The sequence below is a fragment of the Populus alba genome, chromosome 16 (assembly GCF_005239225.2).
Source record: "Populus alba chromosome 16, ASM523922v2, whole genome shotgun sequence".
In the NCBI taxonomy this organism is placed as follows: Eukaryota; Viridiplantae; Streptophyta; class Magnoliopsida; order Malpighiales; family Salicaceae; genus Populus; species Populus alba.
Window position 1 is genome coordinate 958,337 of NC_133299.1, and position 25,588 is coordinate 983,924.

Here is a 25,588-nt window from a genome sequence, read left to right on the forward strand (position 1 = left end):
GCTAAGACAAACCTTGGATGTTGATGGAGAAAATCCTGCTAGAAACAAGAAGTTGGCAGAGGCAGAATCGGCATCTGTCCTGCCTGCTCGAAAGCCTGTCTTAGCAATCCTGCTTTAGATTGCTAATAAAAAGGACTTATTCCATTCAAACTTCTTAGGTTTGGAAACAATCTTTGGCAAATTTATTTTTAATTAGTCTTATTCATAAAAGTATCCTAAAACAATCATTTAGCTTCGACATTGATGCAATATTTATACCAAAAAAGTCTCTTTAGACGTTTAATGTTTATGTATTGTAAATTTATTTGTATTTATTTTCGTTATACAAAAAAGTAAGGCATACCTTTTATATCTACCTATGTATCTAACTGGTCCAAGTTTAAGAGTTTTTCATAAATAGACAATACAATACTACTACGTGGATTGAGCCTATGGGTTGATATGAAATATTATTAATTTACAATCTGGAGCGGTTTAAATTAAATAAATAAATAATTTAGTTGATTTGATAAAAAAAATTAAGTTGATCTACAGATCAATCAACACCTGGCTCTCAATTTCTAGAATTTTTTTTATAAAAAAATATTGCTTTTATTGTATTAAAAAAAACATTTGAAAATTGATTCAGGATGATCTTTTTAACTCATAACCTGTATTTTATCTTGATCAACTCTATATCAAGTTTTACAACTATGTTAGATTTATTAATCCTTACGAAATTATTTTGGATCCATATCCAACATAAAAATGTGATTCAATATTTAATATTAAAATTGTAGTTGCATCAATCTAATGAGTTTGTAAAGTAGATAATATCATAAAATTATTCTTTATACAGGCTATATATAAAGGATGGCAAATAATAATATTATTCAATTCACGAAATTACCAGCAGCCATAACAGCAGACAAAGCAAACACATATATTTTCTCATGGAGTTTCTCACACACACATCAATGTTCTCTTGACACCACCACATAATTAGACCCAAGTAATTACAAAATAAAAAAGAGGCAGAAGGTTTTCATCACCAAACTTAACATTACCAATTAGCTAAGAAATTGGCTCTATTTCCAACACCCTGGAACACGCACCGCACAGTCCTCCAATATTTGCTGATGGAGTATCATCGCCTTCGGAAATCTCATCGATTCTCTTCTCACCTTCAAGTACACTGACGACTTCAGATATTTTAGGCCTGAGAGTAGGAGACAGATTAACGCACTTCATTGCTAACAGCAAAACAATGAGAGCCTGCTTCCTGTCGTAACTGGATGCTAATTTCTTGTCCACCAGGTTAAGGATTCTTCCCTTATCGTTCAAAACACCAGCCTGCAATTACAAAGCAAGATTGGCTTAGCTTCGAGTATTAAGGAAATAATCATGTAAATATTCCTGATTATTTTCTATTCAATAAAAAATAAATAGGTAATCAAGAAATTATTTCAATCATCCAATTAAAGGATACAATCAACTATATTTTCTATAATTTATTTTATTTTATTTACTTATGTGTCTTGTTATATAATTATATAAACTTCATATAAGTTGAATATAACACATATCGAGTCATTTGATGTTGACAGAACATGTTTGGTTTTATAATAACTATGAAAAAAAAAAAACTAAAATAGTTTATCCTGTAAAATCCACTTACTTTATCCAGAAGAAACTCAGCTTCTTGATTTGGTGTGTAATCTGCACTAACTTTCCCGCTAACTATTTCGAGCAGGACAATTCCGAAACTGTAAACATCAGCTTTAACAGTTATTGCTTTTCCCATTGAATACTCAGGTGCCATGTAAACTCTGCAATAAGAGATTATTTATTGGTTAATTAGATCTTAATTTAAAGAATGAAAGTAGTTGTCAATCAATGATCATAATACTTACCGCGACCCTTTTGCTTTGATGGTCATAAATGGATCTTCCTCATCACAAAGCGTTGCCAATCCAAAGTCAGACAACTTGGCCGTAAGAGAGTTATCAAGCAAAATATTACTAGGTTTTATGTTTCCATGAACAATCTTGAACCTTCTCTCTTCATGTAAATACTTCAAACCTCTTGCTATTCCCCGACAGATATCAAATCTAGTTTTCCAATCGAGTTTTGTCGTGGAATTTGATTCTACAAATCAAGATTATTGATATTAAGTTATTGATATTTGCAAGTACACTATCCTTGTACTAACAGAAGATTCAAATATACAATTAGAAGCTCTCACAAACATTAAGTAACGGAATTCTATTACTACTGTACGTGTTTAGTTCTCAACAATTATATGAATTTCACAAGGTGTGAAGATAGGTGGAGGTGCCCACCTTGCCCACTTGACCAACTTGGCCACTTGCCCACTTGGCCAAGTTGGCCACTTGCTCTTCCATGGATGCTTGCCTATAAATAGGCAAGCATCCAAGCATTATAGATATGCCAAGTGAAGAGAGAAATAAGAGATAGTGAAGAGAGAAATAAGAGAGAGTGAAGAGGGAAAATAATACCACTAAATTGTGAGGTATTTGTGAGAGAGTAAGTGAGGTGTTTTCTCCTAGTAATAGAGAGATTCTTAGTTGTTCTCCTATTATAGAGAGAGGTTGTAATTTCTACATTACTAGTAAAATCCTTCTATACTTGCCCGTGGACGTAGCCTAATTGGGTGAACCACGTAAATTCTTGTGTGTCTCATTTCTCATTTAAGCCTTTTATCTTGTCGGGTTTGCATGTCAGTATCCTAACACAAGGCAATGCATTAGGTGAAAATTAAGATAAAACTTGAGAACCGAAAGAGCAGGATGAAAATCGGGTGACGGCAGTATTACCAAACAACGCATGGTGAAGGGAGCCTTTATGCATGTAGTCATATATTAGCAGATGCAAGTCTTTAATAGAATAGCCATCCAACAATTTGTTGAATTAAACTCAACCTCTAGATGGTCAAGGAAGGCAACCACCAGCTGCCACCGACCAGCCACCAACCGACCAGCCGCCAGCCACCAGCCGCAGCCGCCAGCCGCCCCCACAGCTGCCACAGCCGCCAGCCGCCTTCACACTTGAAGGTTGAATTTTCTTGTTTTGATTTCGTGTATAAATAGAGTGCTCACTTATGTTATATGTGTGGAGAGAATTGAGAGGAACACTAGTAAGAGAATAGAGAGAGAGAGAGGGCGTGTAATTGTTAAGCTTTTGTGTTGTAATTGTAAGCTTCGGTTTTGTGTAATAAAACAGTGTGTTTTATCCCCTCTGAGTGTTTCAAAGCCACCACCAGCGGTTTCTCCCACCAACAATTGGTATCAGAGCCCCGTTCGTCGGAAAACAGAAGAGTTTTGGGGTATATCCGAATTTTCAAAGTTGTCAAAAACAAGTTTTGATCATTCCACAGTGTAGAGCTCATCAAGACGAACTCACTGCCGCAAAAATCAGCCAAATCGGAGTTCGGGGTAGCCCACACGCGCCTCCTGAATATTCAGCCAGATCGCCCACGCGCATCCCACGCGCCCCGAGGTTGAAGACGACTGAGCCACACGCGCGCCATATTTGAGCCGCACCGAGCCGTATACGCCGAGCCACAAGCCGAGCCGTACCTCGCGCCGAGCCGAGCCGCGTTCCAGCCTCAGCCGAGCCGAAGGAATATTCCCCGAATATTCCACAGAATATTCCCCAGAATATTCCCAGAATATTCCCGGTTCAACCCAGCGAACCGCCCGCCGTACAGAATTGGTTTTTTGACCGGTTCACCCATTGTCTGACCCGATTTGAACAAAGTCAGACCGGTTCCCTACTATTTGGACCATTCCGGATCGATCTACAGTGTCCGTTTGGCCAAATTCGGCTTCCAGAAGGCGATATAGTCATTAAAAGAGCAAAATGACTACAGAAGGTACACATACACTCATTCCAAAGCTGACCAAAGACAACTATGATAGTTGGTGCATCAGATTGAAGGCATTCCTTGGGTCACAAGAGTGTTTGGATATTGTACAAACTGGTTATGATGAACCAGAGTCCAAAGAAAGAGAAGATGCTTTACAAGAGGCTCAGAAACAAGCCTTGAAAGTCAACAGAAAGAAAGACAACAAAGCCAAGACCATCATCTACCAAGGTCTTGATGAAGATATGTTCGAGATCATAGCTTCCGCTGAAACATCACATGATATATGGGAGGCTCTCCAACAGAAATACAAAGGTGCTGACAGAATCAAGAAGATTCGTCTTCAATCTTTGCGAGGTGAATTTGAGTTATTGCAAATGAAGTCCTCGGAGTCTATTTCTGATTATCACACAAGGATTATGGTGATAGTCAACCAGATGAGGAGAAATGGAGAAGCCATCATCGATGCTCGAATCACTGAAAAAATTTTGAGATCCCTAGATCCAAAATTCGATTTTGTTGTTGTCGCAATTGAAGAGTCCAAAGATGTGGACAAGTTGACGGTTGATGAGCTTATGAGTTCTTTGCAAGCTCATGAGCAGAAGATTGTAAAGCGAAATGGAGATAAGGCAATTGAGCATGCCTTACAAGCAAAGCTGTCTCTCAAAGACAGATATGAGCAAGGGGAGACTTCAACAAGTGGTGGATATACCACTCAAGGAGGAAGTCAACAATCCAGAGGAGAATTCCAGAGATTCCAAGGAAGAGGTTTTTGGAATACAAGCTTTAGAGGAAGAGGTGGTAGAAACACCACCAGAGGAGGCCGAGGACAACAAGCATTCACTCCCAGAGGAAGAGGAGGCGGTTACAATAACCGTGACAAGAGGAATATCAAATGTTATAGTTGCAATCAGTTTGGGCACTATAGCGCTGAATGCCGATGGAAAGCTCCGTTGGAGATACGTGAGCAAGCTAACTATGTAGAGAAGGATGACAGAGAAGAAACTGCATTTCTTGTCCAACAAGGACTTGATAAGAAAAAGGAGGGCATATGGTATCTAGATACTGGAGCCAGCAATCACATGTGCGGCTACCGAGAGTTATTTAGTAATCTAGATGAGACCAAGCAAGGTCTAGTTACTTTTGGAGATACCACAAAGGTTCCATTCAAAGGTAAAGGCAACATCCCAGTCAAGATGAAGAATGGCGATTCCAGCTACATCGCCGATGTCTATTATGTCCCAGCCATAAAACAGAACCTAATCAGCTTAGGTCAACTTTTGGAGAGAGGCTATACTTTTTACTCGGAGAATTGTCATCTGGCAATTAGAGACAACAATTGGAGATTAATGGCCTACGTGAAAATGTCCAAGAATAGGATGTTTCCTTTGAACATCCAGTATGATGCAGCAAGGTGTTTGAGCGCCATCACCAACAGTGAAGAATGGCTTTGGCACCTGAGGCTTGGACATCTGAATTTCACGAGTCTGAAGATGCTAGCAAGCAAGAAGATGGTCAAAGGTTTGCCTCACATTGATCATCCAGATGAAGTCTGTGAGAGTTGTGTCCTCAGCAAACATCACAGATCCAGTTTTGCTAAAGAAGTCAACTGGAGAGCAAAGAGGCCACTGGAGTTAGTACACACAGATGTGTGTGGCCCAATCACGCCTATGTCGACTGGACAAAATAGGTACTTCCTCACTTTTACTGATGATTTTAGTAGAAAAACGTGGATATACTTTCTGAAGAGGAAGTCAGAAGTATTCAATTGTTTTAAAGATTTTAAAGCAATTGTGGAGAAGCAAACTGGTTATACGATCAGAACAGTGAGATCTGATCAAGGAGGAGAATATACAGCCAATGACTTTGAAGCCTATTGTACACAACAAGGCATCGGACATCAAACAACGCCAGCTTATACACCACAGCTGAATGGTGTAGCAGAAAGGAAGAATCGCACGATTCTTGACATGGCAAGAAGTCTGCTCAAAGCAAAGAAATTGCCCAAGCAATACTGGGCTGAAGCTGTATCATGTGCAGTGTATCTGTTAAATCGCTGCCCGACCAGAAGTTTGCAAGGTGTTACTCCAGAAGAAGCATGGAGTGGTCACAAACCAAGTGTTGCTCATCTACGAGTCTTTGGTTGTGTGGCATATGCAAAGATCCCAGATGCAAGAAGGAGAAAGCTCGATGATAAGAGCGAGAAATGCATCTTTGTCGGATATGGTGAAAGAAGGATGGGATACAGGCTGTATAATCCCATCACGAAGAAGGTGATTACGAGTAGAGATGTTATCTTTGAAGAAGATAAATCTTGGGAATGGAATGGTGATCAAGAAGCAATCAAATGGATCAATCTTGATTTGATCCTTGAAGGTGAAGAAGTACCAACAGTACTTGTCGAAGAACCGATTGTACCTGCAGAAGAACCGATTGTGCCAGCAGCTGAACCACAAAGTCCAGTGTTTATACCAGCAGTTGAACCACAAAGTCCGGTACACAGTTTTCCTGTATTCAACAGGAGGAACACACCAGGAGCATCATCATCAACACCACCATCAGCATCCTCGTCAGAAGGACCAAGAAAGATGCGAAACCTTGAAGAGTTGTACGATACCACTCAGGTCATAGAAGATACAACTTTGTTTTGTTTCTTTGCAGATAGTGACCCACTAAGCTTCGATGAAGCTATCACAGACGAGAAGTGGATAGAAGCAATGGATGAAGAAATACATGCCATTGAGAAGAATGATACCTGGAAGCTGACTTATCTACCAGAAAAGAAGAAAGCAATAGGTGTCAAAAGGGTCTACAAGCAGAGAGAAGGCATTGAAGAGAGAAGTGTTCATGCTTGGCATGATATCTCTCGATTGAGTTTAAAGGGGAGATTTGTTGAATTAAACTCAACCTCTAGATGGTCAAGGAAGGCAACCACCAGCTGCCACCGACCAGCCACCAACCGACCAGCCGCCAGCCGCCCCCACAGCTGCCACAGCCGCCAGCCGCCTTCACACTTGAAGGTTGAATTTTCTTGTTTTGATTTCGTGTATAAATAGAGTGCTCACTTATGTTATATGTGTGGAGAGAATTGAGAGGAACACTAGTAAGAGAATAGAGAGAGAGAGGGCGTGTAATTGTTAAGCTTTTGTGTTGTAATTGTAAGCTTCGGTTTTGTGTAATAAAACAGTGTGTTTTATCCCCTCTGAGTGTTTCAAAGCCACCACCAGCGGTTTCTCCCACCAACACAATTGAACAAGATTCTCATGATGCAAAGATTTCAGGTTGAAGATTTCCCTTTGTAATTCATCTTTTCCATGTTGCTTTGAATGGGGAGAAATCTTCTTCACTGCTAATTTTATCTCATTCGGCAATTCAGCCTGTATACACGTGAAATCAATTTACCAGAACTCTGAAAGAAAAAAGTGCATGTTGAGGAACAAATGTTTCAGAAAAGAAAATCTGACCTTGTATACTATTCCAAAGCGTCCCCTGCCAATCTCCATTTTGGGGCTAAATTTTCGAGTAGCATCGATTATTTGTTTGAGGGTGAAAGATTTTCCATCTCCTTGGACCTCAATGGTTATTTCTATTTGAAGAAAACATCAAAGTAAGAATTCTTAAGGTAGTGTATGGTGCATAATGATTTTAGATTAGCATGGAGAGGTACCATCCAACTCGCTTTTCCGCAGCCAGCCCATTTTCCACATGAAAGCCAACAGAAGTAAAGGAGCAAATACTGAACCTGCAGTAATCCCTGCAATTTGTGAAGGAGATAGTCCCGTGCCAACTTTGAAGTCTGGATACAAATAGTGGAAGACAGAAAGAAAAAAATATTTATCCAGATAAAGGGTAGCAGAAATATTTGCTCAACAAAATTAAGAGCACGCAATTCCTTACTTGCAGTTACGGAAATGCCTGACACAAGGGGTCCATTCAGATACAGGGCTGCGGTTGTAAAGGGAAAACCTGGAATCTGAAAAGTTCCTTTTCCAGCCCAGAAAAAATGGATAGTCAATAGATGATCATCTCCTACATATGCTGGGAAATTTTGAGTCCATGTCTTATTGGTGCCGGTGGCGTTTTCTTTTATGTTGAAATCTTTTAGTGTTCTGTTCCCCTATATCAAACAGTGGAGGTTTAACGATGGGAATTTTTGAAAGAAGCTGCAGAAAAATATAACGGTTACCTGTATATATACATCAAAAACACGTTTCCCTAAATTCGAGTAATCTTCATCATTTTGATAAACAGTTTCAGCGAAGTAAAGCTTTACAGTGTAATGTCCTTTAAATAAACAGAAGCCGTAATATGTCAGAGAAAGAGGGCAGAGGCGACTTGAATTGTATAACTGTGTCTCAGAAGAACCACAAATTCCGTTTTTTATGTAATGACTGGAACCGTTAGCTTCCGAACCAAAGTCTCCAGAACATGAATAAGCCCAATTTCCCTTTGGGGCTTCATGGTAATTTGATGCCAAATCGTCTGCTTCAAACACTTTCTCATCAAAAACTGTGTCTCCTCCTCCACAATTTATATATAAGGCATCGTCTGTAAAAAATGATAATCAGTACAGAAAATCTGTCCTGCGCAAAATTATAGAGCTTCTCAATAGAACTTACACTTTGGTTTTCCCCGACATTTATTTATCAACTTTAATATAGAATTCCTATAAATAGCAAACAACATTTGTAAGAAATAGCTCAGGATTATTTGTTCTAAATTAATTGCACCATATGGAGGATATTACCATACCTGTTTGGTTCACTGCTTGAGTAGGAACAACATGCAAGCAGTTGGTGCACATGATACAAAATGATCAGAAGTTGGAATTTCATAGACAACAATATTCTTGCAAGTGAAAAAAAAGGAAGAAGAAAATGAAGTTGCCGTTACTACATGTTCAGCTTTCCTTCTCCTTTCTGACCATCATCAAAATTATTATATGACAAGTCCCTGCAACATTATTGTTTACATATCAAGATTTAATTGAGGCAATCTACAAAAGGGAAGACAACCTATCTGAGCAAAGAGCACAAGGCCATAACATACGCCGTGTCCTTAATTTTACGAGGAAGCCAGGGAGGTACTGTGCCACTAAGCATATTTCCTGTGAGAAACCTAAACAAAACAAACCAATATGAAAACCATCACTTGTTTTTTAATAGAGTGGCAAAACGAACTTATTATAAGATGGATTGATCGAGTTCTTTTGCATACATCTTAGTTAAATTCAGGTTTTTCATGGAATCTGGTATTCCACCCGATAAGTTGTTAAAGCTCAAGTCTCTGCAGGATCAAAAAAATGAAAGCAATTAATCGTTATCTTTAATAATTTAATAAAAAAAATAATGGAACGTTTAGTTTGATTTGATTTGTTTTTAGTTTTTAGGTTAAAATATTCAAGCTCGCTATTGACTTTTTAATTTTTTAATTTTTTGACAACTTGATATTTTCACTTAAAGTGGAAAATTCTAAAATGAGAACGAAGTGTATGGGAAAGGTTCTTCTTTTACTGGATCACACCACACATGAGAGTAGTTTTATATACAACAGGATTAAGTTGATAATCAAAAGGGCCATCGGATCATCCTTTCAAAAGCTTTTTAATCTTCAATGATAATCAAAAAACAAGCTATCAAATCAAGTCTTAGACGAACTACTCTCATGATCATTATAATTCACACACGCAAGATAGTCTATTAAATTACAAAGATTGCAGCAGGCATCCTTTGGGAGAAGAAGCTGAAATCCTCCCCTCCCATGGTTACCGGGAATAGCTGAACATTGGGTTCTCCAAAAACCTCAAGAAACCACAAGAAACCTCAAGAAACCACGGAGCATCACCGTGGAATTAGATCGGGCTCCCCCGATCTGCTCTGTTTCTTCCCCCGATCTGCTCTGTTTTCTTCTCCCTACAGATCTGAGCTTCACCTCTCTTCCCCCGATCTCATCTGCGGGCTCCACCAAACCAGCCTCTCAGCCACCGTCACCTCCATCTTCGAACCAACAGAGCCGCCAGTCACTTGTAAAGGAGAAGAAGAAGGGTATTTGTTCAAGAAAATTGTGCAGTTGTGAAATCTAGGAGATCCAGGCAGTCGACCCCCCCTTCCTCTGACTTTTGGCCACGATCCCCAACTGAACTAAGGAAGGTGGCCGAAGGGAAGAAGAGGGTGACTTGAAAGGTGCACGCCGATCTCCCATCCATGGCAGTGGTGGACGACTCAGCCAGTGTAGAAATGAAGGAGGAAGATGGAAGTTGTTGATCATGCCATCCACATGTATTATCTTCGTCAGATTTGAAGAAAAGTGAGGAGAGAATTATAAACAAAATGCTCCCAAGCCACTACCCTCCACTGCCCACCAAACTTACCACCATCCACCCCTCTCCCCTTACCACCGTAGAAAAACCAGACCAACATGTTCACATCATGCCGCAATCATCTACTGTAACATTTCCGTTTTCTCAAAATCCAAATCACCCTGCTACCTTTACACGTAAACCTTCTTCTACCCCTGTCATACCCTCTGCACCTAACACCAAAAGAATTGGCCTGTCAACACTTGACACTGCCCATCCTATCCTGCAACCTCTCAAACTGTTTTTTGAAAGATTCCCTTCCTGGGTTGATTATCATGATCTCAAAAAAGCTTTCCTTAAGTTTGGAAGGGTTTCTAAGTTGTTCATCTCCAAGCGAAAAACTACTCTAGGACGACGCTTTGGATTTGTGGACATTCTATCTTCCATGTCTGTTAATGACCTCTGTGATCACGCCAGTAGCCTTTGGTTTGACACTTACAAATTAAGAGTAAATCCAGCTAAACATAGCCCCTCTACTCCTGCCTTGACACCAACAAAAACCTTGACACCAACAAAAACCCTTCCCAAACCTGCTCCACTATATCCACCTAAGCTTTTGTTTAGAGATAACAGATCTTTTATTGAGGTATTAACGTCCACAAAAACCTGCAGTGGTCAGTGATGAGAGGAGAAAAATAATCTACAACTCTACAGCTGAGGATAAGGAATGGCTTAGTAGGAGCTTGGTGGGGACAATCCTGCCAAATGCTGATGTAGCATCAATGGAGGAAATGGTATTAAAATCAGTGGAGAATGCTGTGAGCTTCAGATTCCTAGGAGCTAGCCAGGTGATTGTGACTTTTGAGGATCAGTTAACTGCGCGTAAGGAACAAAATAATGCAAGCTCTTTTCTGTACTCTCTTCTCAGTAACCTTAGGCAGTGGGAAGCAAGGATATGCGCCTATGACAGGTTCGCTTGGATATCCATATTTGGGCTACCGATGGAAGGTTGGAATAGGAATTGTATTGATGCTCTTCTACAAAGTTGGGGAAATATTGTTGGTTATGACACGTCTTGTGTTAGCCAAGGATCCATATCGGGTATAAGAGTTTTTATCAGAACCAGTAAGCTGGAACCTCTACAGGACCAAGTGTTGCTGAACCTTGATGGCATCCAGGTGGAGGTGTCCTTGATAGAAATCAAAGGCACACATATCCCATCTTTTACAACAATCAAGCATTCCATGGATGTCTCACATTACACAGCATCGGGGCTCTCTGATGATGATGAGGACGAGCACGGTGATGCTTCGATGAGAGCAACATTGTCCCACAGAACTACAGGACAAAGTGCAGAATTTGAATTTGATCACATTGCTGCGTTGGGCATCAACAATTCGTTTGACAAAGCACTCACTGAACAGGTCATGCCACCTATGTATTTATATCCAGAACTCACGGAGCCATGCAAACAAGCAGCCTTAGCCAAGGAGAGTGTGTACGAAGTTGACAACTGTTTAGCCCTGGTTCGATATGACGTGGCTGCAGCTGATTATAGGATCGTCGTTGGGCAGCCTGTTGTCTGTCTCTCTGAAGTACAAGAATTGGATCAGGTGGGAGGCTTCTCTGAGCATGAGAAAACGGGCCGAAAGCAAAGACAGAAACAACACTTTATAGGCCCAACAACAACAGCTACTTCAACAGACACTGGGCCATCTTTTACAAACTTCATACAACCAATTGTTGACCCATCTGATCTTTGCATTCTTGAATCAAAGAATAAGAAATCGCAGAAACACAGAGCCAAGAGGATTAAACGCAAAACAAGTTCTCTTTCGAGAAGGAAATCACACAAACTAGCACACCACAGACAAAAGCAACCTGAGACAGTAATCATAGAGTATTCAGTGTCGGACAATGGCATTAAGAACAGAAACGCAATTATCTGTTGTGGGAAGGAACATGTGGGTGATGATGAGGCCAATAGCTCACACTATCAATCCCCTGCAGCTCATGGTAACCAAGTTGCTGACTCTTTACGATCCGGCTCTTGGGAGGAAGCTAATGCTTGCTGGGAAGTTGGAAAAGCTATCCTTCAGGTGCATGATGATAATCACCTGATGACACAAACTATACAGGGACTCATAGATAATGAGCAGGAGGAGTGGCTACGAAGGAATAATGAGTAAGTCAATTTTATCCAGTCTGATGGTATGGTTCTTACATCCATTTTATGGGTAGTATTGTTGTTTGGAATGTTTGTGGTTTAGGGAGCAGAGTAAAAAAAAGATGTGTGAGGAATTTGGGTAGGAAATTGTCAATTGATGTTTTGGGTATTTTAGAAACAAAATTAGAAAATATTCATGACAGTATTATTAGCTCTATCTGGGGTCGGCGTGCTAGAGACTGGTATGCAGTCCCCTCTATAGGCCTTTCTGGGGGGATTTTATGTATATGGAATCCAGCTTCTTTTTGTGTATCTAGATGCTCAATTGCTCTGAATGGGCGTATTTTACATGTAGAAGGCACTTTTTCTCGTTATAATTTGGATTGCTTGGTATCCTTTATTTATGCTCCGATTGATGGTACCCTGAAGAAAGAATTATGGGACTACTTGATTACTTTCAAAGATAGTGTTAGCACTCCATGGTGTCTTGCTGGTGACTTCAATGAAACTTTGTCATCCTCGGATCGTAAAGGTGGTTCAAAAGTATCTGCTGCTATGTCAAGATTCAAGCAGTGTATTGATAGTTGCGAACTTCTTGATCTCCCCTTAAATGGAAAAAGATTTACTTGGTCTAGAGGTAACGCAGCAAGTCGAATTGACAGAATTTTCGTATCGGGTGATTGGCTGCAGCTTCTTCCAGCCTCTACTTTATTCGGTCTCCCAAGGTTTCTCTTCTGACCATAGACCCCTGCAGCTGTTATTAGACTACAAGAATTGGGGACCAAAACCATTCCGGTTTATGGAACTGTTGGTGGCTGATGGCTGACTTCAGGAAGATGATACAAAGTTTCTGGAACTCAATTTCAGTCTCATCAACTGGTAGAGGGAACATGGTCTCAGCTTTCAAGATGTTAAAGGAGAGATGTAAGCACTGGAACAAAGAAGTTGTGGGCAACATGTCTAACCAAATCAAGGAGCTGGAGTCAGAAGCTGACTCCCTTGACAATCTCAAAGAATGCAGAGACCTGTCAGCTGATGAATTAATTAGAAGCAATGTCATTGTCTCCAAACTTCGAACTCTGTATATAATGCAAGAGTCTATCTGGCATCAGAAGTCAAGGGTGCAGTGGTGCAAGCTTGGGGACAAGAACACACGTTTTTTTCATTTAGCTGCAACAATAAGACAGAAACGAAACCTGATTTCATCACTGGAAGTTAATGGAAATATGTTGTCTAAGCCTGCCGAGATGAAGATAGCTGTCTTCAACTTCTTCCGTGATTTATACTCCCATCATGACTGTCATAACCCAATTTTGGGTTATTCCCCAAATTTCACTTTTTTGAAAATAAAAAATAAAAAAAATAAAATAAAGGCCGGCAATGTGGAGAAAGCTGATAAAAAAGAACCGCAAAAATAGGCAAAAATCGAAGGTCAAATTAAATGCAAATTCGAAGGTCAAATTAAATGATTATTGGATGAATTTGCATAAAAATTAAGTTCAATGACATAATTAAATTTTTAATGGGCCAATTTGATTTAATCATGGGCCAAATTAAATTTTAATTATGTTTAAGAATTAATTTAGGTCCAATTGAAGGATTTAATTAAGTGCAAGGACTTAATTATACTTTAAACGGGTCAAATTAATTTGGGGGCTTAATTGGTGAAAAATTAAGTTTGGGAGCTTAATTTGGACTGAATTGAAAAGATTGAAATTTTAAGACCAAATTTAATTTTTACCAAGTCAATTGAACACAAAAAATTGAGGGACCAATTTGGAAACCCGAAAAAATGTTTTGCCTATAAATAGCAGTTTTTAACTCATTTTGGGGGGGGGGGGGTTCATTTTGTAATTTTGGAAGAACCCTAAAAAAACTAACTTTTCTTTCTACCCTGCTGAAACCAGCCGCCGGCCCCCTGCTGGTTTTGATTTTTGCTCCCAACAGCCGGTTCCACCATCCTCCCTCACCTGGCCGAACTCCAGCTCCCCTAGCAGCCACACGCCGGACCAAAACAAGAGGCTTCCCCCTTCGATCTCCATCCAGCCATTTCTCCCCTCTCGCCAGCCAAAGTTTTCGCGTCCCTTCAGCCCCAAAACAAACCGAAAAACTGGCCCCCGACCTTTAACCAAAGCCAACCAGCTAGCTCCCTCCTTCGATTGAGTTCCCCATCTCCCCGTCATCTGCCTCTTGCAGCCAAACCAACCTCCTCTACAGCCGGTTTTCACTGCTTCCTCATAACCAAGACAGCCCGGTCATCAACACAGACCCACCAACAGCACCACTCTCCTTTCCCCACGGAGAACCAGCCACAACTCTTCTCCCCGCGGGTTTGATTTATTTTTCTCTTCTTTCCCACAGCTTCCAGCTCCGGCGCCTCCCAGGTCACGATCTCCTCCTCAGCCACGGCTGTTTCTCCTTCGGTTTCCTTCCACAGCAGCGACGACCGAACAGATCCAGCGCCGGGGCAACACCGTCATCATCTCCTTCAACCGGTGGCAGACCCACGATCCCCTCTTCCATCGCAGCAACGCCCGGCGAGCCACCCAACACTCCGCTGTCTGAAGAACGAAGGAGCAGCCACCGGGAATAGAAGGATTTGATTGCAGATCTAAAAAAGGAAAAAACGAAACTGATCTAAAAAAAAACAACAAAGTAAAACCGACTGCTCTGTGTGTTTTTCTTGTGTTTGCAGGTGACCGGACCCTCACCGCCAGCTGAAAATTGAAGAGGAGAAGAAGCCGCTCCAGGCGCCTCTGTTTTTTTGGTTTCCAGCAGCGGCGCGTGAACCCACGCGCCGCCAGTGACGGTGGTGCGTGGATCCACGCGCCGACACTGTTCATGCAGCCCCAGAAGTCCTTCCCTGCAATTCCTGGAGTGTTGGGGGACTATTTTGTAAATTTTAAGTTATTTAATGTAATTTTTATTTAGTTTTTGAATTTGTATTTTTGTAAATGTAAATGTAAATGTAAAAAAAGAAAAGAAAAGAAAAGAAAATAATAATAAAAAAGAGTGTGTGTGTGTGCTTGTGTTCTTTTTTTTATTTATGTCATTGAATTTTAAAAATAAAAAAGGACAAAAAGAAACAAGTGTTTAATTTTGCATGCACAAATATCTAAGGATAAATAAAGTTATGTTGGATTTTTTCATGAAAATGTAAGAACATGTTTTTACATATATTCTGGGAATTAATAACTGATTTATCAAAGCCTTAGAATTGGGCTAAAAATATTATTTTTAAAATTACATCAAGCTCACGAAGCTTGAATGTGGTGCGTGTATTTTGTTTATGAATTTTTTATGATAAGACAGCAAAGAACAAAGAAGGATTTAATATTTTGATCGGATCAAAGGTGTAGAAGTACAAACTTGTACGAAAGTTGTATTTCTAAATTCTGATGAAAAGACAAAATTTTTAAAACTTCTTTAACACATCAAAGCCACGAAGCAGCTTACCTCAGGTAGGGTGTGTTAGGGGTGCTAACACCTTCCCTAACCACAATCAGTCCCTTACCCGTGAATCTCTGACCATGACTAGTCCACCAGGGTTTCCTAGTAACCTCAATTAAAATACTAGGTGGCGACTCCTAACGAACCAATTCAAGCAATACAACAACGAGACATAAAATCGCCAGCCGATGCCGCGCGCGCGGGGTTTTTCGACGTGCGACAGAATGGCGACTCCACTGGGGAGGTACTGTTTCTAACAATATTGGACTAAGCTTTGTGTATTTGATGTGTTTAAATTTTGCTATTTTTGTCTTGCTTTATTTTATGCATGCTTTTTATAGAATTGTTTCATGCATCACTTGTATTTATTTTTGAAAGCACACACAAGCTTCTAAGTTAGGTGGGAAGTAGTAGTCTACCTCATGACTTTCAGTCGGGGTTCAGATTTGTGAAACATCCAACTATGAGCTGAGTGTTTACTCGGTAATGGCGGTCACATGGTGCCCCAACCATTCCTTGTAAACCCCTATACTACCTTCACGTGAGGTCGTCACTGGGCAGTTCATAGACCCTTTTGAGACCAGATAGAAAACCTACCCATGTTCACACAATAAATAGAACCTGTCCTTAGGTTGTATGTGCTGTCATTTATTTGCATCGGGGCGAACCCTTCTTGGAGCATCTTGAACTCAAGATTTTTGGGTGACACAATGGCCGTCACTTCAAAAATTTTCATTGTAGAGTTTGGGCAAAAATCATGATTCTTGTTCCATCATACAAGAGTTACGACCATGTTGTCACCCCTCGAAGGGCGAGTTCATCATATAGACTTCATGTTCATACATTTGTCATGCATGCATCAGAATAAAAAGTAGGTCCCCTACGAGGCTACAACACCCAGTTTTGAGTGGAAAAAACTTTGGAGATAAAGAACGTGCTCACCGTGACGCCAATTTCCAAGAAAAGTTAGAGTCTCTGAAAGTAAGTATGGCTTGCCTCACTAGCTTACTCGAGCAAACACTTAGAAATGCCTCTAGTGAAGGTCCTTCCAATCGGCCAGTCATTTTTGTTCAAAGCCCCAACAAAAACTCAACCCGAAGAAATTGGGGGCCAACATGATCAAGAGCCTCAACATAATCTGAAGGGGAATTGCATGACCCAACAGAATGGAGCCTGTTCTTTTTCTGCCAAAATAACTACCTCTGTTCGAACATGCCTCCAAAAACTTGAATTTTTGTTTCAACCTATTCCAGTTTTTGTTGGTAATTTGGCTCAAAATTCCACAAGACTTTCCATGTCCATTGAGCCTTTCTTGTGTTTTCCTGTGTTCATCACATGCCTTCATTTTTGTTGTTTCATGCAAATAACACATTGAGCATAACTTTTAAGCATGAAACCATCGCGCCCAAAATCTTGTGGTGCGTTTCCCCTTTCTTCCAAAACTATGCATGCTTTCACAAGAATTTTTAGGAATTCAAAGTTTAGTACAAAAACAGAAATCATGTTGATGTTTGTCTGAAACAAACGAGTTCTGGAAATTCAGGTGATTCCTTAGAGAGGTAACCGTACACCTAGAAAACCCAAAAAAAAAAAAAAAAAAACACCATGAAGTGACTCCAAAAGCTGAGTTTTGATTGCATGAATAATGAGAAATCACTGCATACTCGCATGAAAGCAAGGCTTACCGATCCTAAATGCATGCATTTGAGATGAAGAAAGGCCATCTTTGATAATCATTTCACAAGGCTGAAATATATCCCTTGCAGTCCCCTTTTGAGCCTAATAAATTTTTCTTGAAAAATAACCTTGGCTAGGATCACACCCCACACTGGGGGGCAACTGCAAAAAAATCCATAATGATTGAATGTGTCCAAATAACTCTTGGGGGCATGAAAAAGTCTTTAACGATGAAAGTGCCCAAACAATATTGGGGGGCATAAAAGAAAATTCTCAATCATCAAAGGTGCCCATACAAAGCTGGAGGGCATAAAAAAAAATCCAAAGGATCCAAAAAATTTTGAGCAAAAAAACAAGGCTAATGCAATGATGCTCAAAATCAAATGAAGAAAAAAAAAACAAAGAGAAAGAGCCCAACCCAACGCTGGGGGGCACCGTGGACCATTTTACAAATCAATTCCAAGGTCCAGAAATGTATGAACAAAAGAGTTTGAGATATAAGCACCAGTGATCCTTAGTCTTAAAGTCCCTTAAACACCTTTTGAGCCTACAAATATCCTTTTCTTCATAACCAATAGCCCAAGCCTACATTACGTGCCTAATGAAGCCCTTTCTGATCAAAGGCAAGCAATTTGGATTGATAGGCAATGCTTTCTCATACGAAATAAAATCATTATTCATGCAAATAAAATGAATGCTTTCACAAACGGTTCTCAATAACCCTCAAATTGAAATTCAAACCTTTTGTGACCAATTAGATGTCACTTTGTGTTTCTTCAAATTTTCACCAATGGTTCTCAATAACCCACAAATTGAAATTTCAACCTTTTGTGACCAACCAAATGTCACTTCATGTTTTTCACCAAAAATCAAAAACAAAAAAAACAAAAAAGTTTTCATCACTTCTGAAAACCTCTACATAGGAATCACTTGAATGTCTTCAGAATGAGTTTGCTTTGAATCGATGTCAAAATGATTTATGTATCTGGAATAGCTTTGAAATTCCAAAAATCCTGCATGAAATCAACTCCTTGTCAAACCTTCCTTCACATAGCCTCATCCCCAAACCCGAATTGAATACTTGGGGGCATGATCAAGCTAGGGGGCAATCAAAAACATCTATTAGAGCCGGCTCCATGATTCCCTTTCGAAGAAATTATTGGGCAAAATTGGCAACCCTTGAGATAAAAGGGGCGGAGAACAAAGAAGAATGATGGCATCAAGTCTTTCCTAGAGGCCAAGAACGTAAGATATTTCTCGAGTAAGCAAGGGGGACAAAAGCCATGAAAGCTTACTATCAGAGACTCAAACTTTTGAAAAGGAGAACTCCATGAAGAAAAGGGGACCTATACTTCTCAGGTAAGTATACATGCATATTGATCATGATGCATTACTTTCATCCTTGACAGATCGGTGTCTCACCATCACCTCTTTTTTAGTGTGCCTTCGAGCCCTAACCTTTTAGGTAGTGTGTTTTCCAACCCTACCTCCTTCTGAGGGCGTCTTTTAGCCATCACCTTTAGGTAGTGTGTTTTCTAACCCTACCTCTTTTTTAGTGTGCCTTCGAGCCCTAACCTTTTAGGTAGTGTGTTTTCCAACCCTACCTCTTTTTGAGTGCCCCTTGGAGCACTCACCTCTTAGGTAGTGTGTTTTCTAGCCCTACCTCTTTTCTTTTAGGGTGCCTTCGAGCCCTAACCCTCTTAGGTAGTGTGTTTTCCAACCCTGCCTTTTCTTGAGAGCTCCTTCGAGCCCTCACCTCTTTGGTAATGAGTTTTCCAACCTTGCCTTTTCTCGAGAGCTCTTTCGAGCCCTAACATCTTAGGTAGTGCGTTTAACCATACCTCTTTTTAAGTGCGCCTTAGGGCCATCAACCACCTTAGGTAGTGCGTTTAACCATACCTCTTTTTAAGTGCGCCTTAGGGCCATCAACCACCTTAGGTAGTGCGTTTAACCCTATCTCCTTTTAAGTGCGTCTTAGGGCCATCAACCACCTTAGGTAGTGTGTTTTCTAACCTTGCCTCTTTTTAAGTGCGCCTTAGGGCCATCAACCTCTCGGGTAGTGTGTTTTTCAACCCTACCTCCTTTAGAGTGCGCCTTCGAGCCTTAACCTTTAGGTAGTGTGTTTTCCAACCCTGCCTCTTTTTAAGTGCGCCTTAGGGCCATTAACCACCTTAGGTAGTGCGTTTTCCAACCTTACCTCCTTACCTCTTTTCGAGTGCACCTTTGAGCCCTCGATCACCTATAGGTAGTGCGTTTTCCAACCTTACCTCCTTTTAAATGCTCCTTCAAGCCCTCATCCCTTAGGTAGTGCGTTTTCCAACCCTATCTCCTTTTAAGTGCGCCTTAGGGCCATCAACCACTTTAGGTAGTGCGTTTTCCAACCTTACCTCCTTTCGAGTGCACCTTTGAGCCCTCACCATTTTAGGTAGTGCGTTTTCAAACCTTACCTCCCTTCGAGTGCATCTTCAAGACCTCACCTCTCGGGCAGTGTGTTTTTTAACCCTACCTCCTTTAGAGTGCGCCTTCGAGCCCTAACCTCTTAGGTAGTGTGTTTTCCAACCTTGCCTCTCTTTTTTGAGAGCTCCTCCGAGCCCTCACCTCTTGTGTAGTGTGCTTTCTAGCCCTATTTACCTCCTTTAGAGTGCGCCTTGGAGCACTCACCTCTTAGGTAGTGTGTTTTTCTAACCCTACCTCCTTTCGAGTGTGCTCTTCAGCCCTCGTTCCCCATCGAGTCCTATCATGTCGTCCCTTTCAGACATTTTACCTTTTCGCCCGGGCAGGTCACCGATTATAATCAGACCTCTTTCAAAACTCTTTTCATCTTCCCTTTGGGTCGTTTGCCCATAACAACAAAACCACTTTGAAAAATCTCTGCATTTTTCACCACTTTGAAAAATCTTTGCATTTCTCACCACTTTGAAAAATCTTTGTATTTTTCACTGCTTTGAAAAATCTTTGCATTTTTCATCATTTTGAGAAATCCTTACATTTCTCCCCACCTTCAAACTTTTTCAATTTGGGCCGGTTGCCCATAACAATAAAACTATTTTGAGAAATCTTTGCATTTCTCACCACCTCCAAAATTTTTCACCATCTTGAGAAATCTTCGCATTTCTCTACTACTTTGAAAAATCTTTGCATTTTTCATCACTTTCCATCTTGGGCCGGTTGCCCATTACAACAAAACCACTTTGAAAAATCTTTGCATCTTTCACCACTTTGAGAAATCTTCGCATTTCTCACCACTTTGAAAAATCTTTGCATTTTTCATCATTTTGAGAAATCTTTGCATTTCTCACCACTTTGAAAAATCTTTGCATTTTTCACCTCTTTGAAAAAATCTTTGTATTTTTCAAAACCTTTCATCTGGGCCGGTTGCCCATTACAACAAAACCACTTTGAAAAATCTTTGCATTTTTCATCATTTTGAGAAATCTCCTTGAAAAAATCTCTGCATTTTTCACCTCTTTTGAAAAATCTTTGTATTTTTCAAACCTTTCCATCTTGGGCCGGTTGCTCATTACAACAAAACCACTTTGAAAAATCTTTGCATTTTTCACCATTTTGAGAAATCTTTGCATTTCTCACCACTTTGAAAAATCTCTGTATTTTTCACCACTTTAAAACATCTTCGTGTTTTTCACCCGGGTAGGTCACCCATGACAATTCGACCATTTCAAAAAAACAAAAAAAAAAAAAAAAAAAAAAAATCTTCCTTTTTGTTTCTTCTTTACAACGCTTATTATCTAAAGTCTCTTACAAAACTTTCTTTCATAAGCATTGTAAAGAGGGGGGCAACTGTCATAAACCCAATTTTGGGTTATTCCCCAAATTTCACTTTTTTTGAAAAATAAAAAATAAAAAAAATAAAATAAAGGCCGGCAATGTGGAGAAAGCTGATAAAAAAAAAACCGCAAAAATAGGCAAAAATCGAAGGTCAAATTAAATGCAAATTCGAAGGTCAAATTAAATGATTATTGGATGAATTTGCATAAAAATTAAGTTCAATGACATAATTAAATTTTTAATGGGCCAATTTGATTTAATCATGGGCCAAATTAAATTTTAATTATGTTTAAGAATTAATTTAGGTCCAATTGAAGGATTTAATTAAGTGCAAGGACTTAATTATACTTTAAAACGGGTCAAAATTAATTTGGGGGCTTAATTGGTGAAAAATTAAGTTTGGGAGCTTAATTTGGACTGAATTGAAAAGATTGAAATTTTAAGACCAAATTTAATTTTTACCAAGTCAATTGAACACAAAAAATTGAGGGACCAATTTGGAAACCCGAAAAAATGTTTTGCCTATAAATAGCAGTTTTTAACTCATTTTGGGGGGGGGGGTTCATTTTGTAATTTTGGAAGAACCCTAAAAAACTAAACTTTTCTTCTACCCTGCTGAAACCAGCCGCCGGCCCCCCTGCTGGTTTTGATTTTTGCTCCCAACAGCCGGTTCCACCATCCTCCCTCACCTGGCCGAACTCCAGCTCCCCTAGCAGCCACACGCCGGACCAAAACAAGAGGCTTCCCCCTTCGATCTCCATCCAGCCATTTCTCCCCTCTCGCCAGCCAAAGTTTTCGCGTCCCTTCAGCCCCAAAACAAACCGAAAAACTGGCCCCCGACCTTTAACCAAAGCCAACCAGCTAGCTCCCTCCTTCGATTGAGTTCCCCATCTCCCCGTCATCTGCCTCTTGCAGCCAAACCAACCTCCTCTACAGCCGGTTTTCACTGCTTCCTCATAACCAAGACAGCCCGGTCATCAACACAGACCCACCAGCAGCACCACTCTCCTTTCCCCACGGAGAACCAGCCACAACTCTTCTCCCCGCGGGTTTGATTTATTTTTCTCTTCTTTCCCACAGCTTCCAGCTCCGGCGCCTCCCAGGTCACGATCTCCTCCTCAGCCATGGCTGTTTCTCCTTCGGTTTCCTTCCACAGCAGCGACGACCGAACAGATCCAGCGCCGGGGCAACACCGTCATCATCTCCTTCAACCGGTGGCAGACCCACGATCCCCTCTTCCATCGCAGCAACGCCCGGCGAGCCACCCAACACTCCGCTGTCTGAAGAACGAAGGAGCAGCCACCGGGAATAGAAGGATTTGATTGCAGATCTAAAAAAGGAAAAAACGAAACTGATCTAAAAAAAAACAACAAAGTAAAACCGACTGCTCTGTGTGTTTTTCTTGTGTTTGCAGGTGACCGGACCCTCACCGCCGGCTGAAAATTGAAGAGGAGAAGAAGCCGCTCCAGGCGCCTCTGTTTTTTTGGTTTCCAGCAGCGGCGCGTGAACCCACGCGCCGCCAGTGACGGTGGTGCGTGGATCCACGCGCCGACACTGTTCATGCAGCCCCAGAAGTCCTTCCCTGCAATTCCTGGAGTGTTGGGGGACTATTTTGTAAATTTTAAGTTATTTAATGTAATTTTTATTTAGTTTTTGAATTTGTATTTTTGTAAATGTAAATGTAAATGTAAATGTAAATGTAAAAAAAGAAAAGAAAAGAAAAAGAAAATAATAATAAAAAAGAGTGTGTGTGTGTGCTTGTGTTCTTTTTTTTATTTATGTCATTGAATTTTAAAAATAAAAAGGACAAAAAGAAACAAGTGTTTAATTTTGCATGCACAAATATCTAAGGATAAATAAAGTTATGTTGGATTTTTTCATGAAAATGTAAGAACATGTTTTTACATATATTCTGGGAATTAATAACTGATTTATCAAAGCCTTAGAATTGGGCTAAAAATATTATTTTTAAAATTACATCAAGCTCACGAAGCTTGAATGTGGTGCGTGTATTTTGTTTATGAATTTTTTATGATAAGACAGCAAAGAACAAAGAAGGATTTAATATTTTGATCGGATCAAAGGTGTAGAAGTACAAACTTGTACGAAAGTTGTATTTCTAAATTCTGATGAAAAGACAAAATTTTTAAAACTTCTTTAACACATCAAAGCCACGAAGCAGCTTACCTCAGGTAGGGTGTGTTAGGGGTGCTAACACCTTCCCTAACCACAATCAGTCCCTTACCCGTGAATCTCTGACCATGACTAGTCCACCAGGGTTTCCTAGTAACCTCAATTAAAATACTAGGTGGCGACTCCTAACGAACCAATTCAAGCAATACAACAACGAGACATAAAATCGCCAGCCGATGCCGCGCGCGCGGGATTTTTCGACGTGCGACAATGACAGACCACGACCTTCATGTTATCATCTGGAATTTCAAAAGTTGAAGCCCTCATCCTCGGTTGCTCTGGAATGCCCGTTCTCTACAGAGGAAATCAAAGCTGCGGTTTGGGATTGTGAAGGAAATAAGGCACCAGGTCCTGATGGTATTAATTTTACCTTTATTAAGAAAGCTTGGAGTACTATAGGCGGGGACATCACCCGTATGGTTGAAGACTTTTATCAATCTAACCTTCTCCCTTCAGGCATCAACAACTCCTTTGTTACACTCATTCCTAAGATAAATTGTGCTGCAAAGTTGGCGGACTTTAGACCTATCAGTTTGGTGGGAAGCTTATATAAGATTATATCAAAGTTGCTGGCAATCAGATTGAAACATGTTATGCCAGAAGTTATTACAGACAATCAAACTGCTTTCATCAAAGGTAGGCAAATACTTGACAGTGTATTGATTGCAAATGAGGCTATTGCTTACATCAAGGAAAACCATGGTAAAGCTTATCTTTTCAAACTTGACTTTCATAAAGCATTTGATTCTGTCATATGGGAATACATTAACGAAGTTATGGCTAGTATGGGCTTTGGATCCAGATGGAGAGGGTGGATTATGCAATGTATTTCTACAGCAAAGATGTCTGTTCTTGTTAATGGCTCTCCCACAGAGGAATTCAGCTTGGAAAAAGGATTACGCCAAGGAGATCCGCTCTCTCCTTTTCTCTTTAATCTTGCCGTCCAGGGGTTGAGTTGTATGCTGCAGCGTGGTTGTGATATGGAATTGATTGAAGGTCTGAATTTCAGCAGTTCTGGTCCTGCATTATCTCACTTGCAGTTTGCGGATGATACCCTTATATTCAGTTCAGCTTCCCTATCCAGTTTACAGAACATAAAGCATATCCTTTTATGCTTTGAACTTATATCAGGGCTGAAAGTTAACTTCTACAAAAGCAGTATTATTGGCGTGGGTATTGAAGATCATGTATGCCGCCACTCAGCGCAGATTCTTAGGTGCAAGCAGGAACTACTCCCAATCACATATCTTGGTCTTCCCATCGGTGCAAATATGAACAGAGTTTCAATGTGGAAGCCTATTATCAGCAAAATTAGCAGCAGGTTGGCTGCATGGAAAGGCAGATTTCTATCTATTGGAGGTAGATTGTGTCTACTTAAATCTGTTCTAAGTAACTTGCCCATCTACTATCTATCTTTATTTCCCATGCCAGCAACAGTTGCAACAACAATTGAGAGAAAGTTCAGATCTTTTCTATGGTCTGGAAAAGAGGAAAGCAGGAAATTATGCAATGTCAGCTGGTCAACAGTTTCTCTCCCGAAAAGGATAGGGGGTCTTGGGATTGGGTCTTTAAGGGATAAAAATACAGCATTGCTGTATAAATGGCAATGGAGGTTGGGTTCGGAGGAATCAAGCCTATGGAAGGAAGTGATCAAATTCATACACAACACAAACAGCTCCAGTTTCCTGCCACAAACCCCTCTTTCAGGAACTGGCAGCACATGGACGCGTATGATTAACCATTGTATTAAAGATAACAGATTGCAAGAGATTGTGTCCCATCAATCTATGGTTCTTATTGGTAATGGCAAGAGAACAACGTTTTGGCATGATATTTGGGTTGCCAATCACTGTCTTGCAAATCGTTTCCCTACTCTTTACCGTTTATCCAATGATAAAGATGCCAGCATTGACAAGATGGGAATGTGGGATGGTTTTGAATGGATATGGCTCTTTTCCTGGTCAAGGCCTTTGAGGGGTCGAAACATTGGTTTGTTAGAACAATTATATATCGTTCTCTCAAAGGTGCATTTAGACAGCGAATCAGAGGATAGACTAATATGGAAGGACAACAAATCAGGAAGATTTTCAGTTAAATCTCTATGTGGGCTGCTAAGCCCAACTCACTATTCTACCAATGGCTTCTCTTTTGC

General features: G+C 40.4%; 1 protein-coding gene and 1 pseudogene across 1 annotated transcript; both read right to left on the reverse strand.

Annotated features, from left to right (window-relative positions):
- The window catches only part of LOC118030946 (probable LRR receptor-like serine/threonine-protein kinase At1g53440), an 80,754-nt pseudogene that overhangs the window by 53,530 nt on the left and 1,636 nt on the right, over positions 1-25,588 (reverse strand).
- Positions 903-8,669, reverse strand: LOC118030919 (probable LRR receptor-like serine/threonine-protein kinase At1g53430). Its single transcript, XM_035035192.1, has 10 exons — positions 8,618-8,669; positions 8,052-8,413; positions 7,763-7,982; positions 7,533-7,661; positions 7,330-7,451; positions 7,109-7,242; positions 2,817-2,896; positions 1,893-2,127; positions 1,658-1,808; positions 903-1,332 (listed from the first exon to the last, which is right to left on the reverse strand). Exons 1-10 carry the CDS (start codon positions 8,667-8,669, stop codon positions 1,054-1,056), a joined length of 1,764 nt encoding a protein of 587 aa, XP_034891083.1. The 3' UTR covers positions 903-1,053.

What these genes read in the sequence shown, in the direction of transcription:
- LOC118030919 (XM_035035192.1), bottom strand. Translation starts at nt 8,669, where the DNA reads ATGTGCACCAACTGCTTGCATGTTGTTCCTACTCAAGCAGTGAACCAA. An exon ending in TTTTTGATGTATATATACAG is followed by an intron (nt 7,983 to 8,051) that starts GTAACCGTTATA and finishes TGTTTGATATAG; the next exon opens with GGGAACAGAACACTAAAAGA. An exon ending in CCTTCACCATGCGTTGTTTG is followed by an intron (nt 2,128 to 2,816) that starts GTAATACTGCCG and finishes CTTGATTTGTAG; the next exon opens with AATCAAATTCCACGACAAAA.